At 45.2% G+C, this 21,500-nt stretch overlaps 1 protein-coding gene across 1 annotated transcript in view; it reads right to left on the bottom strand.

Annotated features, from left to right (window-relative positions):
• OPRD1 (opioid receptor delta 1) overlaps positions 1-21,500 on the bottom strand; it is a 43,874-nt gene that overhangs the window by 3,189 nt on the left and 19,185 nt on the right. Inside the window, exon 2 of the mRNA XM_083512213.1 lies at positions 1,702-2,051. Coding sequence (XP_083368339.1) covers positions 1,702-2,051 — 350 coding nt within the window. The remainder of the gene's footprint in view (positions 1-1,701; positions 2,052-21,500) is intronic.

Consider the following 21,500-nt stretch of genomic DNA (forward strand, 5'->3'; position numbering starts at 1 on the left):
CACAGATGCTGATTTTCACTGCCGCCTGTTCATTGAAGCAAATGTAGGAATATCAGGACTTGCTGATTTTGTAACTCCTAACTCATGCCAACATAATGGAGTATTCCTAAGAGTGTCTTCTTTATGACTCAATCAACTAACTGGAACTCACAAAGCGAATAAAGCAGATTTCATTTTTTAATACTAATAGTAATATTACTAATATTACTAATATTAATAATATTACTAATACTACTATTAATATTACTAATATTAATACTACTACTACTGATATTAATAGCAACAACAAGAGCAGCAGCAGCAACAACAATAATGCAAGTGGAAGCTCTTCTCTGTGAGCCTACAGGCTCTCTCCCTCACCACCCAAGCCTGCCTCCCTGTCATGATCTTTCAAAGACTTTCAGCCCTCTTCTGGTGTTCTGGCTGTGGCCAGCCAAGGAAGGAAGGGACATTTACCTCTCACTGCTCAAGCACACAAAAGGCAGGGTCACTGCAAGACATTGCAGCTCCTGAAACTGCCTCCGCCACCTATCTTCCTGCTGCTTCCTCCAACCTAACTTGCCTGCTGGCCTGGTTGCTTGCTCACTGCTAGCAAAGAGGCTTTAAAGACTTAAGGTAAATGTTAAACAGTAACTCCAAGCAACTTCACCCACAGTGCCTCACCCATTTCTCAGAGCGAGGCACTGAGCACTCATGCCTTTGTTGGCAGCTACCATGAAGGTTGGAGGAAAGCAGCAGGGTGGGGCAGAAGTTGGTAGGGAGAAGTGGTGGCAGGGCTAGCGAGCTAACCAATCAACTGGCCAGCTAGCTGCCACTCCCAATTCGCCATCTCAGCCATGTGACTCATTGTGCCCTCCACATCCAGTAGGGGAATCTTCTCTGGCTCAGAATCAAAATCTGAGATGGAGAAGAATTTGGGACTTTCAACACGTGCTTTGTCTTTGAGGCGGAACAGTATAAGCCCATGAGACTTGCATTTCCCATTCCAGAAATAGGAGTCTCTGGAACCATGCTTTTAGATAGCTCCTTTTCCTGGAGTTTAGACAAGGTGGTGGTATTTAGTGTCCTGTGGTTTAGAACTACCTTTTTTTTTTTTTGCTTTGTTGTTCTTGGTGGTTCTTCAGATCCACCTCCTGATGACTAGATGGTTGAATTTACTTTAAATGGGTGATATATGGTTTTAAATAGGCAACAAGGTTGGGGATACGGTGTGCAGGGAAGGGTTCTTTAACTTTTGAAAAACCAAACACTATTTTGTCCTCTGCCAAGGTCCCATAGGAACTATTTTGGGGAGGGAGACATTTTCTATCTATTGCAGGAAAGAAGCTGCTATTTGTGGCAGAACAGTTTCAAAAGTGCTCTGAAAAGTCAGAGGAGGTTCATGACTGACACAGGGACTAGCAAATTAGTATTGTGTGGGGAGGTGGCCTCATGCTTGAAACAGTGCTGTGCTAATATGCCTTCCACTGAAAACGGAAAGATCCAATGTTCCCTAAGCTTAGTTCAAGTCAGAAGGTTCTACGTGTGTCCAAAATGTGGTGAGGGAACTTTTACAGCAGACTCACTGATAAAATCACACACATCTATGTACAGCCTTATGGGCATCTCTGGCTGTGGTTTAGAGAGCAGGAAAGTGGTGTCTCTGCCTTCCAAAGCCCACACAAAGGAGGATTGACTGGAATGTGGCAACAAGACACTTGCCTTGAGATCGGGTGACAGCCATGATCATGATGGGCACCCCAATGACAGACGAAAGAACCCAGATGCAAACATTGATTAACTTCGCTTTTGCTGGGGTCCGGAAATCCAGGGCCTTGACTGGATGGCAGACCGCTATGTACCGGTCCACGCTCATCATGGTGAGGGTGAAGATGCTCGTAAACATGTTGTAGTAGTCAATGGAGAGGACAACCTTGCAGAGCAGCTCCCCAAAAGGCCAGGTCTCCATCAGGTACTTAGCACTCTGGAAGGGCAGTGTGCTAGTGGCCAAGGCATCTGCCAAGGCCAAGTTGAAGATGTAGATATTGGTGGCTGTTTTCATCTTGGTGTATCTGTAGGGAGGAGATAAAGGGAAAGGCGTGTCAGCTGTAGATTATGCTTGCTCTCTGCCCAGGAAGCATGGATGTTTCCTGGTCTGGATGAACAAAGGCCCCCAAGCTATCAGATTTCTCGGCTGTGTTGTTGTACCCTTGTTTAGCTGATGTGAAAAAAGAAAGAGGCCTGCAATTAATGATACAGTTAGTTCAAAATAGTATGTGAAATTCAGGCCCCCACCTCTGGGGATGGATTAATCATTCTTCCTCTGGTCCCTGTCAGTTTCAAATGCATTCATTTATACATCTGGTCCAATAGCATTAATCTGCTTTTCTAATAAAAAAATGCATGAAAATTCATATTTTTTTCCACAAGTGCTGCATTGCTAAATCAGTACACATTTTTAATATACGTCTCATTACCTTTTAAAGCAGAGAACTGCACCACAAAGTTTGGAGAAGTGCAAAATGGCAAGGATAGCTCTGCGGTTCATGCCAGCTCATTAGTTCAGGAGGTTTCAGCCAGGTCAGTTCATACTGAACTTGGGAAAGAATTAATTCCATATGCATCCTCCCCTCCTAAACTCTTTCGGTAGGACTTTGTAAGTCAATACAAGGACTATGAACTTGGCTGGGTAGCAGGTGGGTAGCTGAGGCAGCTGTTTTAACAACACTGCTACACGTTCTCAGCCAGAAACTTCCATCAGCAGTCTGGTCACTGCATTCTGCACCAGCTGGAGCTTCCAAACCAGACCCAAGGGCAGCCCCACACAGAGTGCATTGCAGTAAACCAGCCTTGAGGTTACCAATACGTGGACTACCATGGTCCGGCTATGTTGTACCCACACTGGCGGAGGCAGTTTGCTTCTGAATACCAGTTGCTGGAAAAAACAGGACAGGAGGGTGATCTGGGGACCCGAGGCTGGGAAAAGCTGAAGTAGCCTTTAGAATAAGGAGCCAGTGTGGTGCAGGGGTTAGAGTGTTGGTCTAGGACTCAGGAGACCTGGGTTCAAATCCCCACTTGGTTACGAAGCTCAGTGGGTGACCTTGGGCCAGTCACCTCTCAGCCTGACCTACTTCACAGGGTTGTTGTGGGGATAAAATGAGGAGAGGGAGAACTGTGTGCACCACTTTGAGCTCCTTGTACAAAAAAAGGTGGATATAAATGCAATAAAATAAATGCAATAAATAAATGTTGGCGCTGGAAGACCCTACTCCATGAAACCATCTGGAAGACCTGGAGACTGTTGCTGTTTATTAGCCCAAACTTGTTCACAGGGCTGTCAGGAAAGATCCAGTGGGGGGGGGGGGGAGGCCACTGAGCCCTTTGGAAGAAGGATGGAATGAAAATGCAATATATTTTTTATTGAAACATGGGGAAGGAGAGCGAAGAAATGACTATAGTTTCTCCTCAGCAGGCTCCTTATTGTTCTGCCTCCTTCCCTCATTTTTCGCCTTTATTCTTTCATATCCTTCCTTCCCACATTAATCTGTCCTAGAGGGAATATATCTGACCAGAACTTTGAATTTCTTCTCTCTTTTTTACCACCAGGATCCATTTTCTTCATTTTACTGTCTTAATGAACAAGAACTTATCCATTAAATATGGATTTGAATGCTTAAATTATTCAAGGAAGCAAAGGGCTCAAATGAGTGACTAGTTTTCCCTCCATCATTGCAAGGGGAAAGTTGAACATCTCAAAGATACTGCCGTCACTCATGCCCAGTAGTTTCTGCTGTCACATTGGAACCAGTGCTTTCTTTTATTCTAGGCCAATATGCACACTTAAGAGCCGCCTGAACCACTAAGACTTAAATGCTGGTAAGTATGTGCTGAAATCTGGGTGGCATTTTTAAGAGGGTTAGAAGCGATAGTTTTGCATTTCCACCAAATCAGCTGCACTACTCGAAAGTAAAGCATAGAATTGCAAGAGAACTTAGAGGTCAACTAAACCAACCTACTGTTTATTTTTGGAAGCTGACTGCTGCAGCAATCTAGAAAGGTGGCCCTCAAGCTTCTGCTTGAGAAATGTCCAATGAGAAACATCACTTTCCACGCAGTCTGTTTCACAGTTTCATTGTGAAAACTGTCATTATAATTAAACCTTGGAGGATTTAAAAAAAAAAGATTTATACCCTGCATCAGTTATTCTTTTTCTTTCATTTGTCTAATTTTTTTTTGGCCCTGTTCCTTCTTCCCATGAATATTGTTAAGGGCCCATTAAATCCTGGATATCGGTTTTCAAAAGCATCGTCACCAGAGCGGTTAGAAAGCAAAGCAGAAAACCCAGGATTCAGTTGCTTTTGGAAAGGCAGCATTTAAGAAATACATATGAGAATGTTCCAGCATGTATCTCAGTTATTTACACAAAGAGGGGAGTGATAGCAATATTGATCTCTCTGTACATTGTGACAAAATGACTAGGCTATCTTGAAACACATGCCCACCAACCATCAGGGATACACTTTAGAACAGAAAAATAAATAAGTACTGTTCCACCATTCAAGCCCACTCATACAGTCATCAGATAGGTTTGCTCCATTTTGCCAAAGGCATTCATCTTAAGACTTATCAGTATTGGCATAGATAACTCCTACAAAGAATATCAAACCTCTCCATTCTTAAGGAAATCAGCCCTGAGTGCTCACTGGAAGGACAGATCGTGAAGCTGAGGCTCCAATACTTTGGCCACCTCATGAGAAGAGAAGACTCCCTGGAAAAGACCCTGATGTTCGGAAAGATGGAGGGCACAAGGAGAAGGGGACGACAGAGGACGAGATGGTTGGATAGTGTTCTCGAAGCTACCAGCATGAGTTTGACCAAACTGCGGGAGGCAGTGGAAGACAGGAGTGCCTGGCATGCTCTGGTCCATGGGGTCACAAAGAGTCGGACACGGCTAAACGACTAAACAACAGCAACAGCAGCAGCAGCAACAACAACAACAACAACAACAACTTGCTTCCAATGGGCATGTGACAAGAGGAGGACTTCCCCCGCCCTCATCAAATAGCCACATTCATTGTCCTAGCACCAATAGTCCAAAATCCCTCTGCATGCAAGGAAGGATAGATTAATCTGCCAGTTTAGGTTTATCTCAGTTTCTCATTTTGCCAGTATAAAATTCAGCTCTCCACACTTCCACATTGGTTTGCGATTTTCGAAATTAAAAAATCCTCATTGAAATGTGTCGGCTTTTTTTTTGCAGGCAGTTTCTCCTGATATAATGCATGTTCATGAATGCTTGTATTTATACACAAACTTTCCCCTAATATATGCATTGTTGCACATGCACATTAGAAGGAGATTTTTTTTGCAAAATTCTGAGAAGTGGAAATTCGGGATGGGGGAAATAGCTGGATTTGTTTAGACCAGAGGTCAGCAACCTAAGGCCCATGGGCCAGAAGCAGCCCATGAGAGTTGCTTAACTGGCCCGTGAGCTGCCCCCGAGCCAAGCTGCCCACTCGGCAAGTCCCCGCGCGCTGCGCTAAACCAGTGCAGCGTGGCGTGGGGACTCTCTTCCGCGGCTCCCGAAATGATTTTCAGCGTCTGGGCATGCGTAGAAGCAATTTCCGGTGCCACGGACATGTGCAGACATGATTTCGGCATCGTGCTGTGCCAGTCCGGCCCACAGAGGATCTCTGCGGGAGTGATCTGGTAAGCCTTGCCAACCCCTGGTTTAGACACATGGGGACTAGGTAGGTTTGCATTTAAATGTCAGCCAAACTGATTTTCTCTCTCATTCCTACAAGTGAGCACCTGTTGCGTTGGGGGGGGGGGGGTCCCTTGGCTGAATCCAGATGTTAGAAAACAAACACAAGAAACACCACATTCCTTTTATGCTGCACTACCTGTTGCATTATAGAACTGTAGCCTTTGGATAGCTATACTGCCATGCCACGCTGCATTTCAAACGGTCGGAAAGAGCTGTCTGTTGCGAGACTGGCCCCAGATTTCATCACGTGGAATTGCAAAATAAATTTTTCCGAGTTAACAGGGTTGCAAACTGATATTTCCCCCTCTGGAAACAATGATCACAGAAACGAGTGCTAAACTTCCAATAGATTTCACCAGGCTTCCAGAAGCGGCTTTCCCATTATGTAAAAGATAACATAAAATGCAGAAGTGAACAGGGAAGGAAATGTCAGGGGAATGGAAGAAAGGGCCATCTGCATGCAGCCCCTTTCTATGCATCGCTACAATTGCCCCTAACGGAAAGCACCTTTTCTGTCCTTTGAGAGCCCTCAGTTTTTGCACAACTACACAAACAAGGGCCTCTATGCATGCTGCTGCTGTTGAAGAGGTGACTGTTGGTGAGGCCCACATGCCAGTGGTGTGCAAGAACAGAGGCCAAAGCAGCAGCAAGGTACGGTGTGTGTGTGTGGTTTCTGCACACATTCACACAGCCCTCTCCACCCAGGCAAGCGAGAGGCACTCGCAGAGTTCAAAGGCATATTCCAGCCAGGCAAAAACATTCAAGGAGGGTGAGAAACAGGGCCAGTGAGGGGTGTGGCGGGGGTGTGTGACCTGAGGAGAGCCTCAAGAGCCAGGTAGAGAGGTTTGGGGGGCTGCATCTGACCCCTGAGCCTGAGGTTCCCCATCCTTCCCCTACACAAAAGCTACTTCAGCTCCAAGAAAAGTAAAAAGGTAAAGGACCCCTGAATGGCTAAGTCCAGCCACAGGTGACTACGGGGTTGCATGCTCATTTTGCTTTCAGGCCAAAGAGAGCCAGCGTTTGTCCACAGTCATTTTTCCGGGCCATGTGGCCAGCATTACTAAACCACTTCTGGTGCAACAGAACACTGTGATGGAAACTAGAGCAAACTGAAACCCCATTTACCTTCCCACCACATTGGTACCTATTTATCTACTTGCACTGGCATGCTTTTGAAGAGCTAGGTTGGCAAGAGCTGGGACAGAGCAATGGGAGCTCACCCCATCACAGGGATTTGAACCATCAACCTTTTGATTGGCAAGCCCAAGAGGCCCGGTTGTTTAGACCACAGCGCCACCCGCATCCAATAGCACTCCAATAGCACTATCTGTACAAGAAAGACTGATCCTTTTATAGGATTTTATGTTTAGGGGAGAGTAAAGGCTATTGTGTGAGAATTCATAAGGAAGAAGCATCAAAATTGCTTCAAGAGTTATCTCCCCTTCCCTCCGCCCCCACTTTCCTTTGGCAAAAAAGAAATCAATTTCCCTCTATCTTTGCAGCTGCAGCACCAGCCACACATTCCTCCTTCATACGGATTTTTGCTCTCCTTGTCTCTTCTTTTTAATCTAATTCCCCATGACTAAATAATTATGATCAATTGTTTTATTGTCTGCCAGGTTTGCTTTCAGAAAACTCTTTGGTAACCATGGGGAACTGATCGCCTGGAAATTTCCTGATTAACAATAATCGCTTGAAGTTTTACAGTTCTCTCCAACGATATTACAAGCATTGCATAACAAAGCCCACAACATTCTGATTGTTTTGCCTGCAAGAAAGAAATAGGGGGGCAGGCAAGCAGACGGGTTTGGGGTGTGTGTGTGTTATTGCTGAATCTAGTAACAAAACCAGAAGGGACTTGTTCCTTCCAAATGCTCAGCTTCTGGTCTTTTAGTGTTTGCGTTTAAATCTAATCTTAACATGACTGTGCCACCCTACTTGTAAATGTTGCCAGGGCAGCTCACACAGCTAACAAATACAACCAAGACAGCACAAATAAGGGAGAGGTCCAAACCCCCTTTGTGATGGGATGTGGAGCAAGATGTGGGGGAGCAAGAGGTTGGATTGGGTGCTGGTTTCTTTCTGCCCGGCTCTGCTGGCCTCCAGCTGCCTGCAGAGCGATGCCAGGACCACTCTGCTAGGACAGAGCGTGCTCTTCCAGCCACCTAATACCGTATTTTTCACTCCATAAGGCGCACCTGACCATAAGGCGCACCTACTTTTATTTGGGGGGGGGGGGAATTCAAGAAAAAAATATATGCGGCTCTTGGGGGCTTTTGTGGGAGGTGGGGGAAGTGAGAGAGCCTCACTCTGTCCCTTCCCCCACCTCCCGCAAAAGCCAGGGATAGCCACACGAAGCCTCCCCAGGGCAGCGGGATGAAGGCTCCCCACTGCCCTGCGGAGGCTTTGCAGGCTACCCCAGAGCTGCTCGACCCAAAGAGCAGGTCGGGGAGCAGCGGAAAGGCTGAGCTCAGCCTTCCCGCTGCTCCCCAGGGTTGGCGGTGGGGGAAGCACAGCTTTCCCCCACCGCCAGCCCCACAAGCTCGGGGAGCAGCCTTTCTGCTGCTCCCCGAGCTTGTGGGGCTGGCGAGGGAAGCCCAGGTCCCCCCCCCAGCCCCAGGGACCACACATTCGCTCCATAAGGCGCGCAGACATTCCCCCTTCGATTTCAAGAGGAAAAAAGTGCGTCTTATGGAGCGAAAAATACGGTAGTTGGAAATGCTAGAAGTGCTGCTTGTGGGGTGCCCACCAGTTTGTCAGGGACTGGTTGGATGATGAGGGTTAGTGGGAGGCTCTAGCTGGAGGAACCCCCCCCCGGAAGCCTCAGAAGAGGAAGGATCAGAGCCAGGGCAGTGGGTGGGACACGGAAGACAGGTCAGAGGATGAAGTTGGTTGCAGAATGGTTGGATGCTGAGTGAGGGAGAGGATCCAGAGGCAGCAAGCACTGCACACAGAAACTCCAACACATCTAGTGAGAAGTGAAAAGGGAAGCAGTGGGGCAGACCCATAGAGTTTTGCATATGCAGGACAGCCATCAGTAATGAAATATGACAGGCAGGCAGACATAGTCTTATACCAAGTCAGACCATTGGCCCATCTAGCTCAGTATTGTCTACACTGACTGGCAGATATTCCTGGAGATGTCGGGGAGGGAACCTAGGACCTTCTGCATGCAAAGCAGGTGCTCTATCACAGCTATAACCATTTCCCGCTTTGCCATCTCAGGAGGACATGTCATCTAACAATAAAGTTGTCAATGGAGGCAATTTATGCATTCCACTGCAAATCAGTGTCACTGAGTGGCATTTTGGGAAACTCTCCTCTGGTGTCTTAGAAACATCTTGCTGACAAGCAATGGGGGGACGGGGACGGGACTCAACTGATCATGGCTGGACTTCTTCCTTTAGGGATTATGTGACAGCTTGACTTTTATCTATCGCTGCCTTCCACCCGAGGCCAGTAGAAGACATTAGTCCTGCTGGCTGAAATCCAGGCTGAAGGCTTTTCCGGTGAGATATTATCAGACTAATACTATGAAAAGTATCAGTCAATTGCCATGGAAGAAAATAACACCTGACACTTGGGACACGACCTACCTCTGAACTGTACCAAGAGAAGAGATCATAATTATATTATTGTCATCTTTACCTCTCTCTCCAGTCTCTTCTCTTTAACACTGAATGGAACTAGCACGGGGGGGGGGGTACAGATGTTGATGGATGGCAACAAGTCCCATCAAACTCAAGCCAGCATGGCCAAGATCAGGAATGATGGAATTTGTCATCCACAACATCTGGGGAGGGTACCATGTTGGATACCCCTGAATGAGAAATACTAGATGCCCAAGACATTGTTTCTGCTTGAGGTGAAGGACAAGGTGGTCCCATCTCCCTGCTTTCCATGTACACAACCCAGCTGGACCATCACCTGCATTTTAATTCAACATTATCTCCACTGCTAGATGCAGTTTGCCTCTGAATCCCAGTTGCTGGTAATCACAAGTGGAGAGAGTTCAGGTCCTGCCAGCATCTCATTGGCCACTGTGAGAACAGGATGCTGGACTAGATGGGCCTGATCCAGCAGGGCTTTTCTTAAGTTCTTACATAGCAGCATCAATTTTCCAGACCTGTCAGAGATGTCTAAACTTATGCTCACAAGCATACATGTTTCAAAGGTTGCTTTTCCTTTTGTCTAATATGCCAATCTTTCTAATTAATTTCCTGACTATTACCCACCATGTGCCACTGATAGGTAGAACTCCCTCCCTGACATGCCCTCCAACACAGGCAGCATTTAAAGTCTGCATCAAGGTTAAGTTCCAAACCACAGAGTTGATCTTGAGTCGCAATTAGTCTCTCCTGTAATGAAAAGGCTCAGAGCAATAAAGGCAGCAGCACCTCCTCCCGGTTTGACCTGCCTCCCTCCCGCTGCTCAGAGTGAGACAAGTAGTGTAGAAACCAGAACCATGCAATTGCGATTTGAAGAAACAGCAGTTACAGGATGCAGAGATGAAAGTCTAGCGGTTCTTTTGTTTGCATGGCAGTAAAGATACCAGATGTCAGAGGAAGGCTTGATAGGCGCCGAACAGTGTGATCTCATAAACTAGGGGTGAGGAACCCATGATCATCCATACGTTGTGGGACTCCAGCTCCCATCAGCCTCTGTCAACATGGTCAGTGCTCAGGGGTGATGTAGCTCCACAGCATCTTGAAGGCCAGAGATTCCCCATCCCAGCTACACAGAATTACTTAAAAACAAGCCCCATTGAATGGAACATGATTCACTTCTGGTTAATTTGGTATGGCAGAAGGGGGGACCTATAACTCTCCAGACCTAGTTGCACTACAACTCCCATCATCCCTGACCGTTGGCCATGCTCTCTGGAGATGATGAGAACTGCAGGGCTGGCTAGGGCTGTGTGAGCTCCCTCACCCACACTTCACTTCAGGGTCCAATTAAACACTTTGGATGTGGCCTCTATGAATTCTGGATCGCTCCTAGGGGGCCTTTGCTCACCCCTTGGCTCACCCCCCCCAAATCTGAAGCAATATTTGGAAAGCCTAAGCTTTGGTTCTCTGTTTAACTAACCTATGCCTTGGGTTAATTTCCCATTCCAAAGCTGACGGCAGGCTTGCAGATTCTATGAAGTCTCACTGTGCCCAGCAGTGCCCAGTGGGCGCTGATCCATTAGGGCTTAGCCCAAGGGTCAACATTTTTTCAGGAGGGGACCAGTCCACTGTCCCTCAAACCTTGTGGGGGCCAGACTCACCTCTCCCAAAAGCAACCTCCCTCTCGAAAGGACCCCCCCCCGGCCGCCACTCATGCCGCAGCCACTGATGCCGCCTCATCTTTGGCAGCATTGCCATCGTCCTCTGCCTCGGCCAGGGGTCTGTCGCAGAGTCCATGCCACTGGCCTGGGCAGCAGAGGCAGCCTCCCCGCCGCCACTTCCTCCCACTCAGCTCTTGGCCATATACGGCCACCGCAGCGGGAAGGAAGAGGTGTCGCCCAGAGGCGTCTGTGGCTTCGGATTGGCTGCAGGAGCTTCTTGCAGCCAATCCGAAGCCGCAGCAGTGGCGTGGAGGTCAGTCCCCACACTGTGAGGCCTCCACACCATGCCGGTTTAGCGTGGGGATTGACTGAGTGGGTGGGCGGCAGAGTCCGCAAGGTTCGTGGCCAGATTAATGAGCCCAGTGGGCCACATCTGGCGCCTGGGCTTTAGTTTGCTGACCTCTGGCTTAGCCCTACTGAGTGAAATGTCAAGCTTTTTATTTAAGCCCCCATCCCTTGACAAATCTCATCACCACACTCTTTCCTGTTCTGTTCATCCTTCCGTAATCAACTGGAATTTAGAGACTCCTCCGGGAGACATTTCTATCAATGGTCCTGTCAAATGAGAGAGTTCACTTTCACAGTTCCCAAATTTCATATATGATGGAAAGTTTCAGGTTTTACCCTTCTAATCTTTAAAAACATTGCTTTTCATTTTTTAAAACTTTGGTTTTTAATTTTTAGGGTATATTTTCAGCAAGAAATAAACTGACAGCCTGTACTTAAATATTCCTGTTATGTTCAGAATCTTTCTTTCTTTCTCTGATTTTGCAAACACCTGTCTTAAAAGATTCCATTTGTACACTCCTTATTGGTTCCTGTCTGTGCTTCTTTGCTTAATAGGGACTCAGAGATGAAAGTATCTCTGCAAAAGGTGAAAATCCACCCGTAGACGTTAGCTAGAGACATTTAAGCTGTCAGACAGATGTGCCCAATTAACACCTGCAACTAGATTGGAAATGATTGTCTGACTTGTCAGAGATGGAAAAATAAAAGATCCTACCATCAAGTTTCATAACTTATTTTTAAAGGATTTGTGGTCCAAATCTATTTTTAATTACCCATGTGAAAATGTTTATGTTAAATTGTTATGCTAAGGGAATATCAACCCTCCACCAAGAACAGGTGCATCATATCATGTCACTCATGTCGTTTTGCAACTATTTGGCTTCTTGTATCACTTGTTCTACTCCTAGTTATGGAAAGGAGCAAAGACTTGTTCAAGACACTGATGTCTTCCTCATTAGTTTCTGCAGCTTCTGAAATGTCAACAAACATTTCCTCCTCACTTGCAAATCTGTCATTAATGAGGACTAGAATGTTGCTTCCTAGGTCTGGGGAAGAATTCTAGCTTGGTTTGCATTCTGATACAAACCTACCAAATTTCCCGAAGCAATATGTGAACTGAAACAGAGCTATCCTTCAGAATTCACCTTTCTCTGAATGATGCAGTTTTGCAGCAACAAAAAAAGGTGTGCCAAGTTTGACTATAAATGCATTCATGAAAATAGCATACACAAATTTAGGGGGAATTGCTTGCAAAAATGTATGCATTCGGGAAAATTTGCACTAGCACACTGATTAATTTTCATGAGGACTTAAAAAAAAACACCCCAAAATTTGACAACTGACGTGGAAGTGTGATGAGCTGAACTTAAAAGAATGGAAAAAAATAAGAAACTGGAATTGACAAAATTATCCATATTTATGCCAACCACCTTAAACCAAACTGGAATTCTTAGAATGCTATAATAATAATAATAATAATAATAATAATAATAATAATAATAATAATAATTAATAATAAAAATGCTGCTTCCAATGTGACCATGCAATTGTGCAATACATATAACCAGAATGCATGTGGCTAGCAGCTATTTGAGAAATACGCAACCCCAGACCAAATAGACCGAGGCTGTGTACACACCATGCATTTAGTGCACACACACCTCCAAGAATCCTGGGAACTGTAGTTTCCCCCACATAGCGCTACAGTTCTCAGCACCCTTAATAACACTTCCCAGGTTCTGTGTTGTTGTTTTTTGGTGGGGGTGTTATGTGCTTTCCCCCTCCTATCTCCAAAATGAAAAGTGCTCATATATATTTTTTTTGCATTCAAGCAATTTTATGATCGCACCACCACACCACGCAGGATTTCATATGGGAAGCAGAATTTTAATCTGGCATGCTAAGAACTGGAGTTTTACTGCTGCTGATTTCCTAGTTCTTAAGAATGCAATGAAAAATGTGCGTAGGTGATGTTTGTCGAAAGCTTTTGTGATAGGGCTCAGGAGTTGACATTATCAGGCACCTGCCAAGGCCTGTGCCCCAGCAAGGGACCCGCTGCTAACCTTAGAGCTCTCTTGCTCTGCTGTTCCTCCCTACAGATACTTCTGCCTGCACATCTCTCCTCCGTAGTGGAATGTGCAGTGACAGGAGCACAGAGAGCAGGCAGCTGTCTCTGTTCTGCTTTAGCCTTTGCCTCTGGGTGGCCAATCACATTAGACCCAAGAAGAAGAGGGCAAATGAATGATGGGCAGGGCTGGCTGTGGCAAGGAGGAGTGGGGCAGGACACTTGCCCAAGGGCCTCCATGAATATGGAATTGGCAGGATACCTTTGAATGATGCTCTTTCACCTGGCAACCCTCCCTAAAATTGCCGTGGTATGAGTCCAGCTGTGATGATGCTCTGAATGCGGGAAGAGCCATCATGTAGTGGCAGAGGGTCTGCTTTGTGTGCAGAAGGTTCCAGGTTCACTCTCTGGCATCTCCAGGCAGGGCTGGGAATGTTCCTTATGTAAAACCCTGGAGAGCCACTGCCAGTCAGCGCAGACAATACAGAGTGAGATGGGATGAACCTGACTCAGCATGCAGCAGCTGCCTAAGTTCCTAACGTGATCTGATTCAGTGGGATATTTTAGGCTCAGGACTCCGTACCAGGCAGATCTCTAGCTTGAGCTAAACCCTGCTGATATCACAAACTTGTGGAGTAAGCAGAGGCAAGATTAGCAGGAGCACAGAGATTACAATCAGGCTGAGCCAGCTTGCTGCACCTAACTGCAAGATTATTTGCCAAATAACTCTTCAGGGTACTTAAATGTAAAGGTACTTAAATGTACTTTCCTTAAAAAACCAGAGGCCTTTCTCTTGGGCATTGTCGGCCAACTGGTGTCAAAGAGGGACAGAACTTTCTTTATGTATGCTACAACAGCAGCAAGAATACTCATCGCAAAGTACTGGAAGACACAAGATCTACCCACTCTGGAAGAATGGCAGATGAAAGTGATGGACTATATGACATTGGCCGAGATGACAGGCAGAATCCGTGACCAACGAAAAGAGGCGGTGGAAGAAGAATGGAAAAAATTTAAAAGTTATCTTAAGGACTACTATAAACTTAATGAATGTTAAAGTGTTACGGTTTTCAGAAACAAAGGGATACAGTGATATAAGGTCAGAATATAAAGAGGACTAAGATGACAGAGGTTGGAAAGTAACAATTGGGAGTTGCTATAAAATTATGGACATTGGGATGCAGAAAGGGGGGGTATGGGGAAGTCCAAGAAAAGAGGTTTATGAAAATAGGTTATGAAACTATACGTGTATGTTTGTCTTTTTAAGTGTTTGTCTGTTCTTCAAAAAATTTTGTAAAACCAATAAAAATTTTATAAAAAAAAATAATAACTCTTCAGGGCCACAGTGAGCAATGTTCAGTGCTGATGTGTGCATCAAAAAACAGATTGTGAGTTGGAGCTAATATCTTGGTACATGCACTGAATACATTTCCCACAATATTTTCCTGGATGAAAAGGATAGTTGGCAGCTGTTTGCAGTTCAGTGGCATTCTTATTCTAAGGCTATGGGCTCAAGCATAATAATAATCATAATTAAAAAATGAGCTAGACCTTGCAAAACCTTTGTCCGTGCACCGGAAAAGATAACGAATGGATGCATGGATATTTGGGGGAATCACAGCTAAAGAATCCCTGACAGATGGAGTCACATACTTTTATGTTTGGATTCATTGAGGGTACCTTCTGGATTTGCATTTCTTGCCCTCTTGTGCAACAGACCTGCTTCTGTTTAAAAACAAAACAGCAGACTTTTGCAGTAAGGAAAGTGATGGGGGGAAAGCAGTGGCGTAGCGTGGGTTGTCAGCACCCGGGGCAAGGCAAGTAATTTGCGCCCCCTAACCCGTGGATTTGCGCCCCCTAACCCTAACCCCCAGATGTTGCGCCCGGTGCGGCCGGCCCCCCTCACCCCCCACGCTACGCCACTGGGGAAAAGACGTGCTGGAAAACACCAAGTGCTTGATGTGGTATTGTGTTCCCTCCCTACAAACAAATCAAAACGGGATTTCCAATAAACAACCGGCATCACAAAACCTCCCCACAGACTTTCTGCAAACAAATCAGGATAAACAGGTTGTCTGGAAGCGACTTGACTGGGGACCAGTATAAGCCTTGAAGCATATGTGCTTGGTTTCCTGCTAGAAGCGACGAGATGGGCTGCTATCCAGAGCTGCCTTGGAAACCTTCATGAATTTTACTGTTGTTTTGGGTGTCAGGTCTATTTCCTGGCAGCTGAGAATTCTATACCAGCCAAGGACGATATGAAGGACAAGGCGGGCAGGAGACGAAAAGGCAGTTTCTATGATGGAAGACTTCGAGAACTGCCAAGCATATGGAACCGCTCTGCCCTTGTAACTGGCGTGTCCCTGATGTATCATGATTTGTAGTGATTAAGCAGCTAGTTAAAGACACAATGAATTTAGAGGCACATTTGGAAGGGATTTAAGATTTAAGGAGGCAGTGCAAGGATGAAGGAAGGCAATGATTTATTTATTTATTTTTTAAGCAGGGGGGGGGGGAATATGGCTCCAGAAGGTGTGGCCCAAAGTAGGTCCATCCAGCCCATACTCTTTCTTTCCCCCCCACACTCTTGAATGCAGGGTTGCCAACTTGAATAAAATATGGGGTGGGGGGCAGGTAAGCCCGGCCCCACATAATCAATCACAAGATGCAGCACATGCACACCATTTGAATGGTAATGCTCATTAACTTGGGGGGGTCTAGCCCCCTAAAAAAAAATTATTGGGGGCATCAAAGGGACCTCCGTACTTAGGAGTTGGCTCCTATGCTTATTATTTCATTTCATGCTGTGCAACTTTGTATTGTGCATGGCTGTTAACATGGAAATAAAATGGAACAGAATTGCATCATTGCTGCTGTTGCTAATGATAAACACTGCGGAAGATAAGGAGTGAGAATTTCCCCCTTCTCCTTCTCCTCAAGTGTTGACGTTTCCTAACAAGGCTCTTGTGCCTTGAGCAGCTGTGTGGAAGACAGAGATGCCCCTTCCCTCCCATGCCCAGCTCATTCATCATGTTCTGATTGCACTATAAGCAACGGAAATGACTCTTCTGGAAAACATGAAAGTTCTCAGCTAGCTAAGCAGGACCAAAAAGATAAGAAGAGATGGAAAGAACAGTTGAGTGTCTGTGCAGGGGTCTCAATATGATCAAAGGTTCCTAGACGGAAAGATCAACCACATTAGAAGTAATGTGAAGAGAGAGAAAGAGAGAGAGAAAGTTGACATGCGTTCTTAGCTATTTGCAAATGGATCAGACATGGTGGCTATCGTATTGGATTTTATTTACTCTGACTGCTTCTCTTTCATTCATTCACTCTCTACAGATTCTCAGTAATTATGCAATACACAGACGAATTACTTGCCCCGTGTCCTTCACTCACAGAAGAAAATGCGCCTTCGGTACCTCCAGATCAATGGATTGTTTTGTGGATGTATACCTCAACATGTCATTGACACAATAATAGTTCATTAGCGGTGGATTTATACTGGACCATCCACACATCATTCTGGTTGGTTAGCTGCTCTGCAGTGCTTCCCTAATGTCATTGTATTATTGCCGTTTAGTGGGGCTCCCTTGTGCTACAGCACAACAGAAGAGGGAGAGATAAAAAAAGATTTGGAACAATTGTGGCATGAAATATTTACAAAATTTCAGCAGGAAGCTATAGGCCCTGCCCTGCTTTGGAATGAAGCAGTGTGCCCACCTTTGGAGGGAAAAACAAAGAAGGGCATGATTGTCTCCCCTTGCCCAGACATCCTGGACTTAGAAGGTCATGACTTAAAATTCGGCTGGCATGCATGCCTGTGGGAAGGTGAAATTTTATAAAAGTTTTATGAACCATATTCTTAGGAAGAATCTGTATAGCGTTTGGGAGAAATATAAAAATCTGCTGGAAAGGAAAACACCTTTACGGCAATCTCCTATGAAGGCTATTACAATTAAGAGAGTTAATATGGATAGACAGTGGGTGACTTAGAGGGAATTGCTCCACTTTACTGGGGGACGGGGGGACGGGACCTAAACTGAAGTCAATGGAAAATGTCAGGAGCCATGTTAACGGATTGGTTACAATACCATCAGTTACATGAAATGTTTAAATTAGATGGAAAAAATGGTTTTTCAGACCAAAGCTCAAATTTGAAAAAGAACTTCTACAAAACAAAGAGAAACTTTTGTCTAAAATGTATAATCTGTTATTAGACTGAGAAACAAAAGATGAGCTTGTTAAGACTTCAATGACACACTGGGCAATAGATATAGGACACAATATAGATTTTAACCTCTGGGGAAAACTCTCTGAAAAAGTGACTTGAGGTTTGCAGCATGTTTTTCCTTGAAGGAGAACTACCTGAAAATGATTCACAGATGGTATTTAATTCCGAGTAGGCTTTCTAAGATGTATAAGACTGAATCAGATAAGTGCTGGAGATGCAAAGAGGTGGAGGGAACGTTCTTTCATATGTGGTGGACTTGTAAAAGGGTAAACGAGTATTGGGAAATGATCCATAATGAATTGAAAAAAAATGTTTACAAGTACTTCCCCCCCCCAAACCCCAGATTCCTTTCTATTGGGGATAATTCAGACTGAAATTTCCAGGTGTCAAAAAAGGTTATTTATGTATGCTACTACTGCGGCCCATGTTTTGTTAGCCCCAAAATGGAAAACGAGCGAGGTACCAACCAAAGAAGAATGGCAACTTACCGTATTTTTCTGTCTATAAGTCGCCCCCATGTATAAGATGGCCCCTATTTTGGGGAACTCAGATTTAAGAAAATGGGGGGAGATGGCCTTGTGTATAAGACGCCCCCTAATTTTTGACATTGTTTTTAAGGGGGGGGGGGAACCTAATCTTATACACGGAAAAATATGGTAAGTTGACAGAATATGCACAACGTGCAGTCTTCATGGGCTGCTGAAGTAGAGGTGCATTTTGAGCATTTTTTTGGGGGGGGGGAGTTCATAAATTTGATGAGGCTGGGGATTTTTCTGGTTGCTGTTGGTTCCTCCCCATTCCCTACCCCTATTGAAACTTTGCTGCTTGTGGCTACCTGTGAACTTTCATGTTCTCCACACTTTGTCTGGTTGAACACAAGAAGAACCCTGCTGAGTCTGGCCAAAAGTTCATCTAACCCAGTACAGTGGTACCTCGGGTTACATATGCTTCAGGTTACAGACTCTGCTAACCCAGAAATATTACCTCGGGTTAAGATCTTTGCTTCAGGATGAGAACAGAAATCGTGCTCTGGCAGCGCGGCGGCAGCAGGAGGCCCCATTAGCTAAAGTGGTGCTTCAGGTTAAGAACAGTTTCAGGTTAAGAACGGACCTCCGGAATGAATTAAGTACTTAACCCGAGGTACCACTGTATTGTGTTCTCACAGTGGACCACCAGATACTTATGGGAAGCCGGGAAGCAGGAAGTGAGGGCTAACAGCACTCTCCCAGGAACAGATATTCAGAGGCATAATGCTGTGTAACAGTTTAGGGTTGTTCCAGAGATCCTGTGTGTGTGTTTGTGTGTGATATAGTAACATTTTAATGCATCTAATCCAATGGCCTTTGCAAGACCACTATGGCCATACATTCGCAACAAACTAATGATTGACAGGAAACAATGACCGAGAATATAAGAAAAACATACATAAAATCTGTACCCACCATATTTGCTACTCCTATAAATCAATTCAGGTAAAATCGCTAACAGAATTCATTTTTTTTAAAACAACAACAACCATGTGCTGAGTTGTTTCCTAGCAGCTGCTGCACATTAAACCATCCTATATATAATATAATCCTGGTTAAATATTAAAAATTCTGCCTATATATATCTTGGGGTGTTTTATTTATTTATTCCAGTACTGGGAAATTATATTTGCAAAGAATTTCCCCCTTGGCTCAGCATATAATGGGCAGAATAATAAATAGTGAATTATACATCCAATTCAATTGCATCCAAATAGTTTTATGCCTTTTCTCTCTCCCCTCCCCAGTGTGTGTGTACATGGCAGCGCTGCTTTGGGGATGGTGGGTACCATTGGAATAGGCACTGTGGGAGAACATGGCGTCTATTTGGTGGTGGAAGAGTGATGATACTCATTTATTTGCTTTGTTTATAGGCTGCCCTAGAACTTAAGAGTTCCAAAGAGAGAAGAAAAAGACAAAAATACATTTGTTTATTCTCCAAGGAGGTGTTTAACCTCCAACAGCAACCCTGTGAGATAGGTCAGGCTGAGAGGCAGGGTCTCCTGGGTCATAGTCTGACACTTTAACCACTACACCACACTCATAAATGAGGGGGTTGAACCTCAGGCCTGGGCACCCAAGTGCCACCATCCAGGCTATCAGAAATCTCCCTGGGCCACAACCACTATTCCACACCCCGGCCCTGATTTGCACCTTCCTCATGTGTCTTTGCCTGGCTGAAACATGTCATTGAACCATGACAATACTTCTTGCTTGCCTAGATGAAGAAAGAAAGAAAGAAAGAAAGAAAGAAAGAAAGAAAGAAAGAAAGAGGGGTGTGTGCAGAAACTAGTTCTGTGTACAAAGGTAAAACTTTATATTTGCTGCTCTGTCTGCTTTTATGTCTGGTTCTGCCCCCCACTGGTATGTGGCCCTTGGAAGCTTACCCAGAAAGAATGTGGCCCTCCTGTTGGAAATAAGTTTTCCATCCCTGCCATAAAGAAACATCCATCTGCAGCCACCTCTTCTCTCTCCATAACATGACACAATCTTATTTTGTGGATTTCACTAAGCACAAATATAATCCCTATCATACATGTACTATGCATCTGTGTGGGAATTAGGGGCAGGGGTGAACATAATGCTACAGGTAATGTTCAGTATCACCCCCCTCCCCTCATGCCAGTGGTACAATCCTATATGCTTAGCTCTCTCTCTGTCTCTGGACCATACCACTTTTCAGGTGGTCAGTCCTGTGACTGGATGTTCCCCAATGCAAAGCATTCCTCACATACAGAAAACAAGATGCCAGGTGGAAGGGTTCAAAAGGGATATTGATAAACTGGAACGTGTGTAGAGGAGGGTGACCAACATGATAAAGGATCTGGAAACCAAGCCTTATGAGGAACGGTTGAGGGAGCTGGGTATGTGTAGCCTGGAGAAGAGAAGCCTAAGATGTGATATGACAGCCATCTTCAAATATCTGTAGGGCTGTGGAAGATGGACCTGAATCAATGGGTTCAAATTACAAGGAAGGAGATTCTGACTAAACATTAGGAAGAACTTTCTGACAGTAAGAGCTGTTCGGCAGTGGAATGGGCTACCTCAGAAGGTGGACTCTCCTTCTTTAGAGGCTTTTAAGCAGAGATTGAATGACCATATGCTAGGCATACTTCATCTGTGATCCCTTTGCACCCATTCCAACTCCACAGTTCTATGATTCAATGCTCCTCCTCCAGCCTTCTTCCTGAAATGCTAGCTTTACGCATGCAGTGCTTTCTCCTAATTCTTCATGGGGGAGCATTCCATCATAATAGCAGCCCCCCCCCCGGGAGTCTGAAGTAATATAGCTCTGAGATAGATACGCCACTTCAATGAGCACCAGGCCTAAATAGATCTGGGGCAGCATTTCCATCTCTTCCAGACAGTGAAGTGCCAACAGAAGCATCATTAACACTTCCGTTTCAGATTTTGCAATTACAATTCTATTGACACCAGCTTCCACCAATACCCCTGGAAACCATTTGGCAGCGGAGGAATTTTCGCTCTGATTTGCCCGCCACTTAATGGTGCTATCAGAGATAATTGCCAAAGCCCGAATCCTAGCAACAAATTGAGTCCCACCAGAGCCGAACGCCTCTTGTACGATTGCCTGGTGCCCAGTTTGCCAATGCTTCGAAGATTTGCAAAGATAAAACTGAGCTACATTTTTTAAAAAAGCCTTTTGGCTCAAAGGTTATTTGATACAGCCCCACCCAGGCTAGAAAGAGCTTCAGTGGGGTGGGGAACATATGGATTTCCAGGCATGGTTGGACACCGAATCCCACCCTTCCTGATCATTGGTCATGCTGGCTGGGGCTGATGGGAGTTGG

Source organism: Podarcis liolepis (assembly GCF_965112155.1).
Source record: "Podarcis liolepis genome assembly, chromosome: 7".
In the NCBI taxonomy this organism is placed as follows: domain Eukaryota; kingdom Metazoa; phylum Chordata; class Lepidosauria; order Squamata; family Lacertidae; genus Podarcis; species Podarcis liolepis.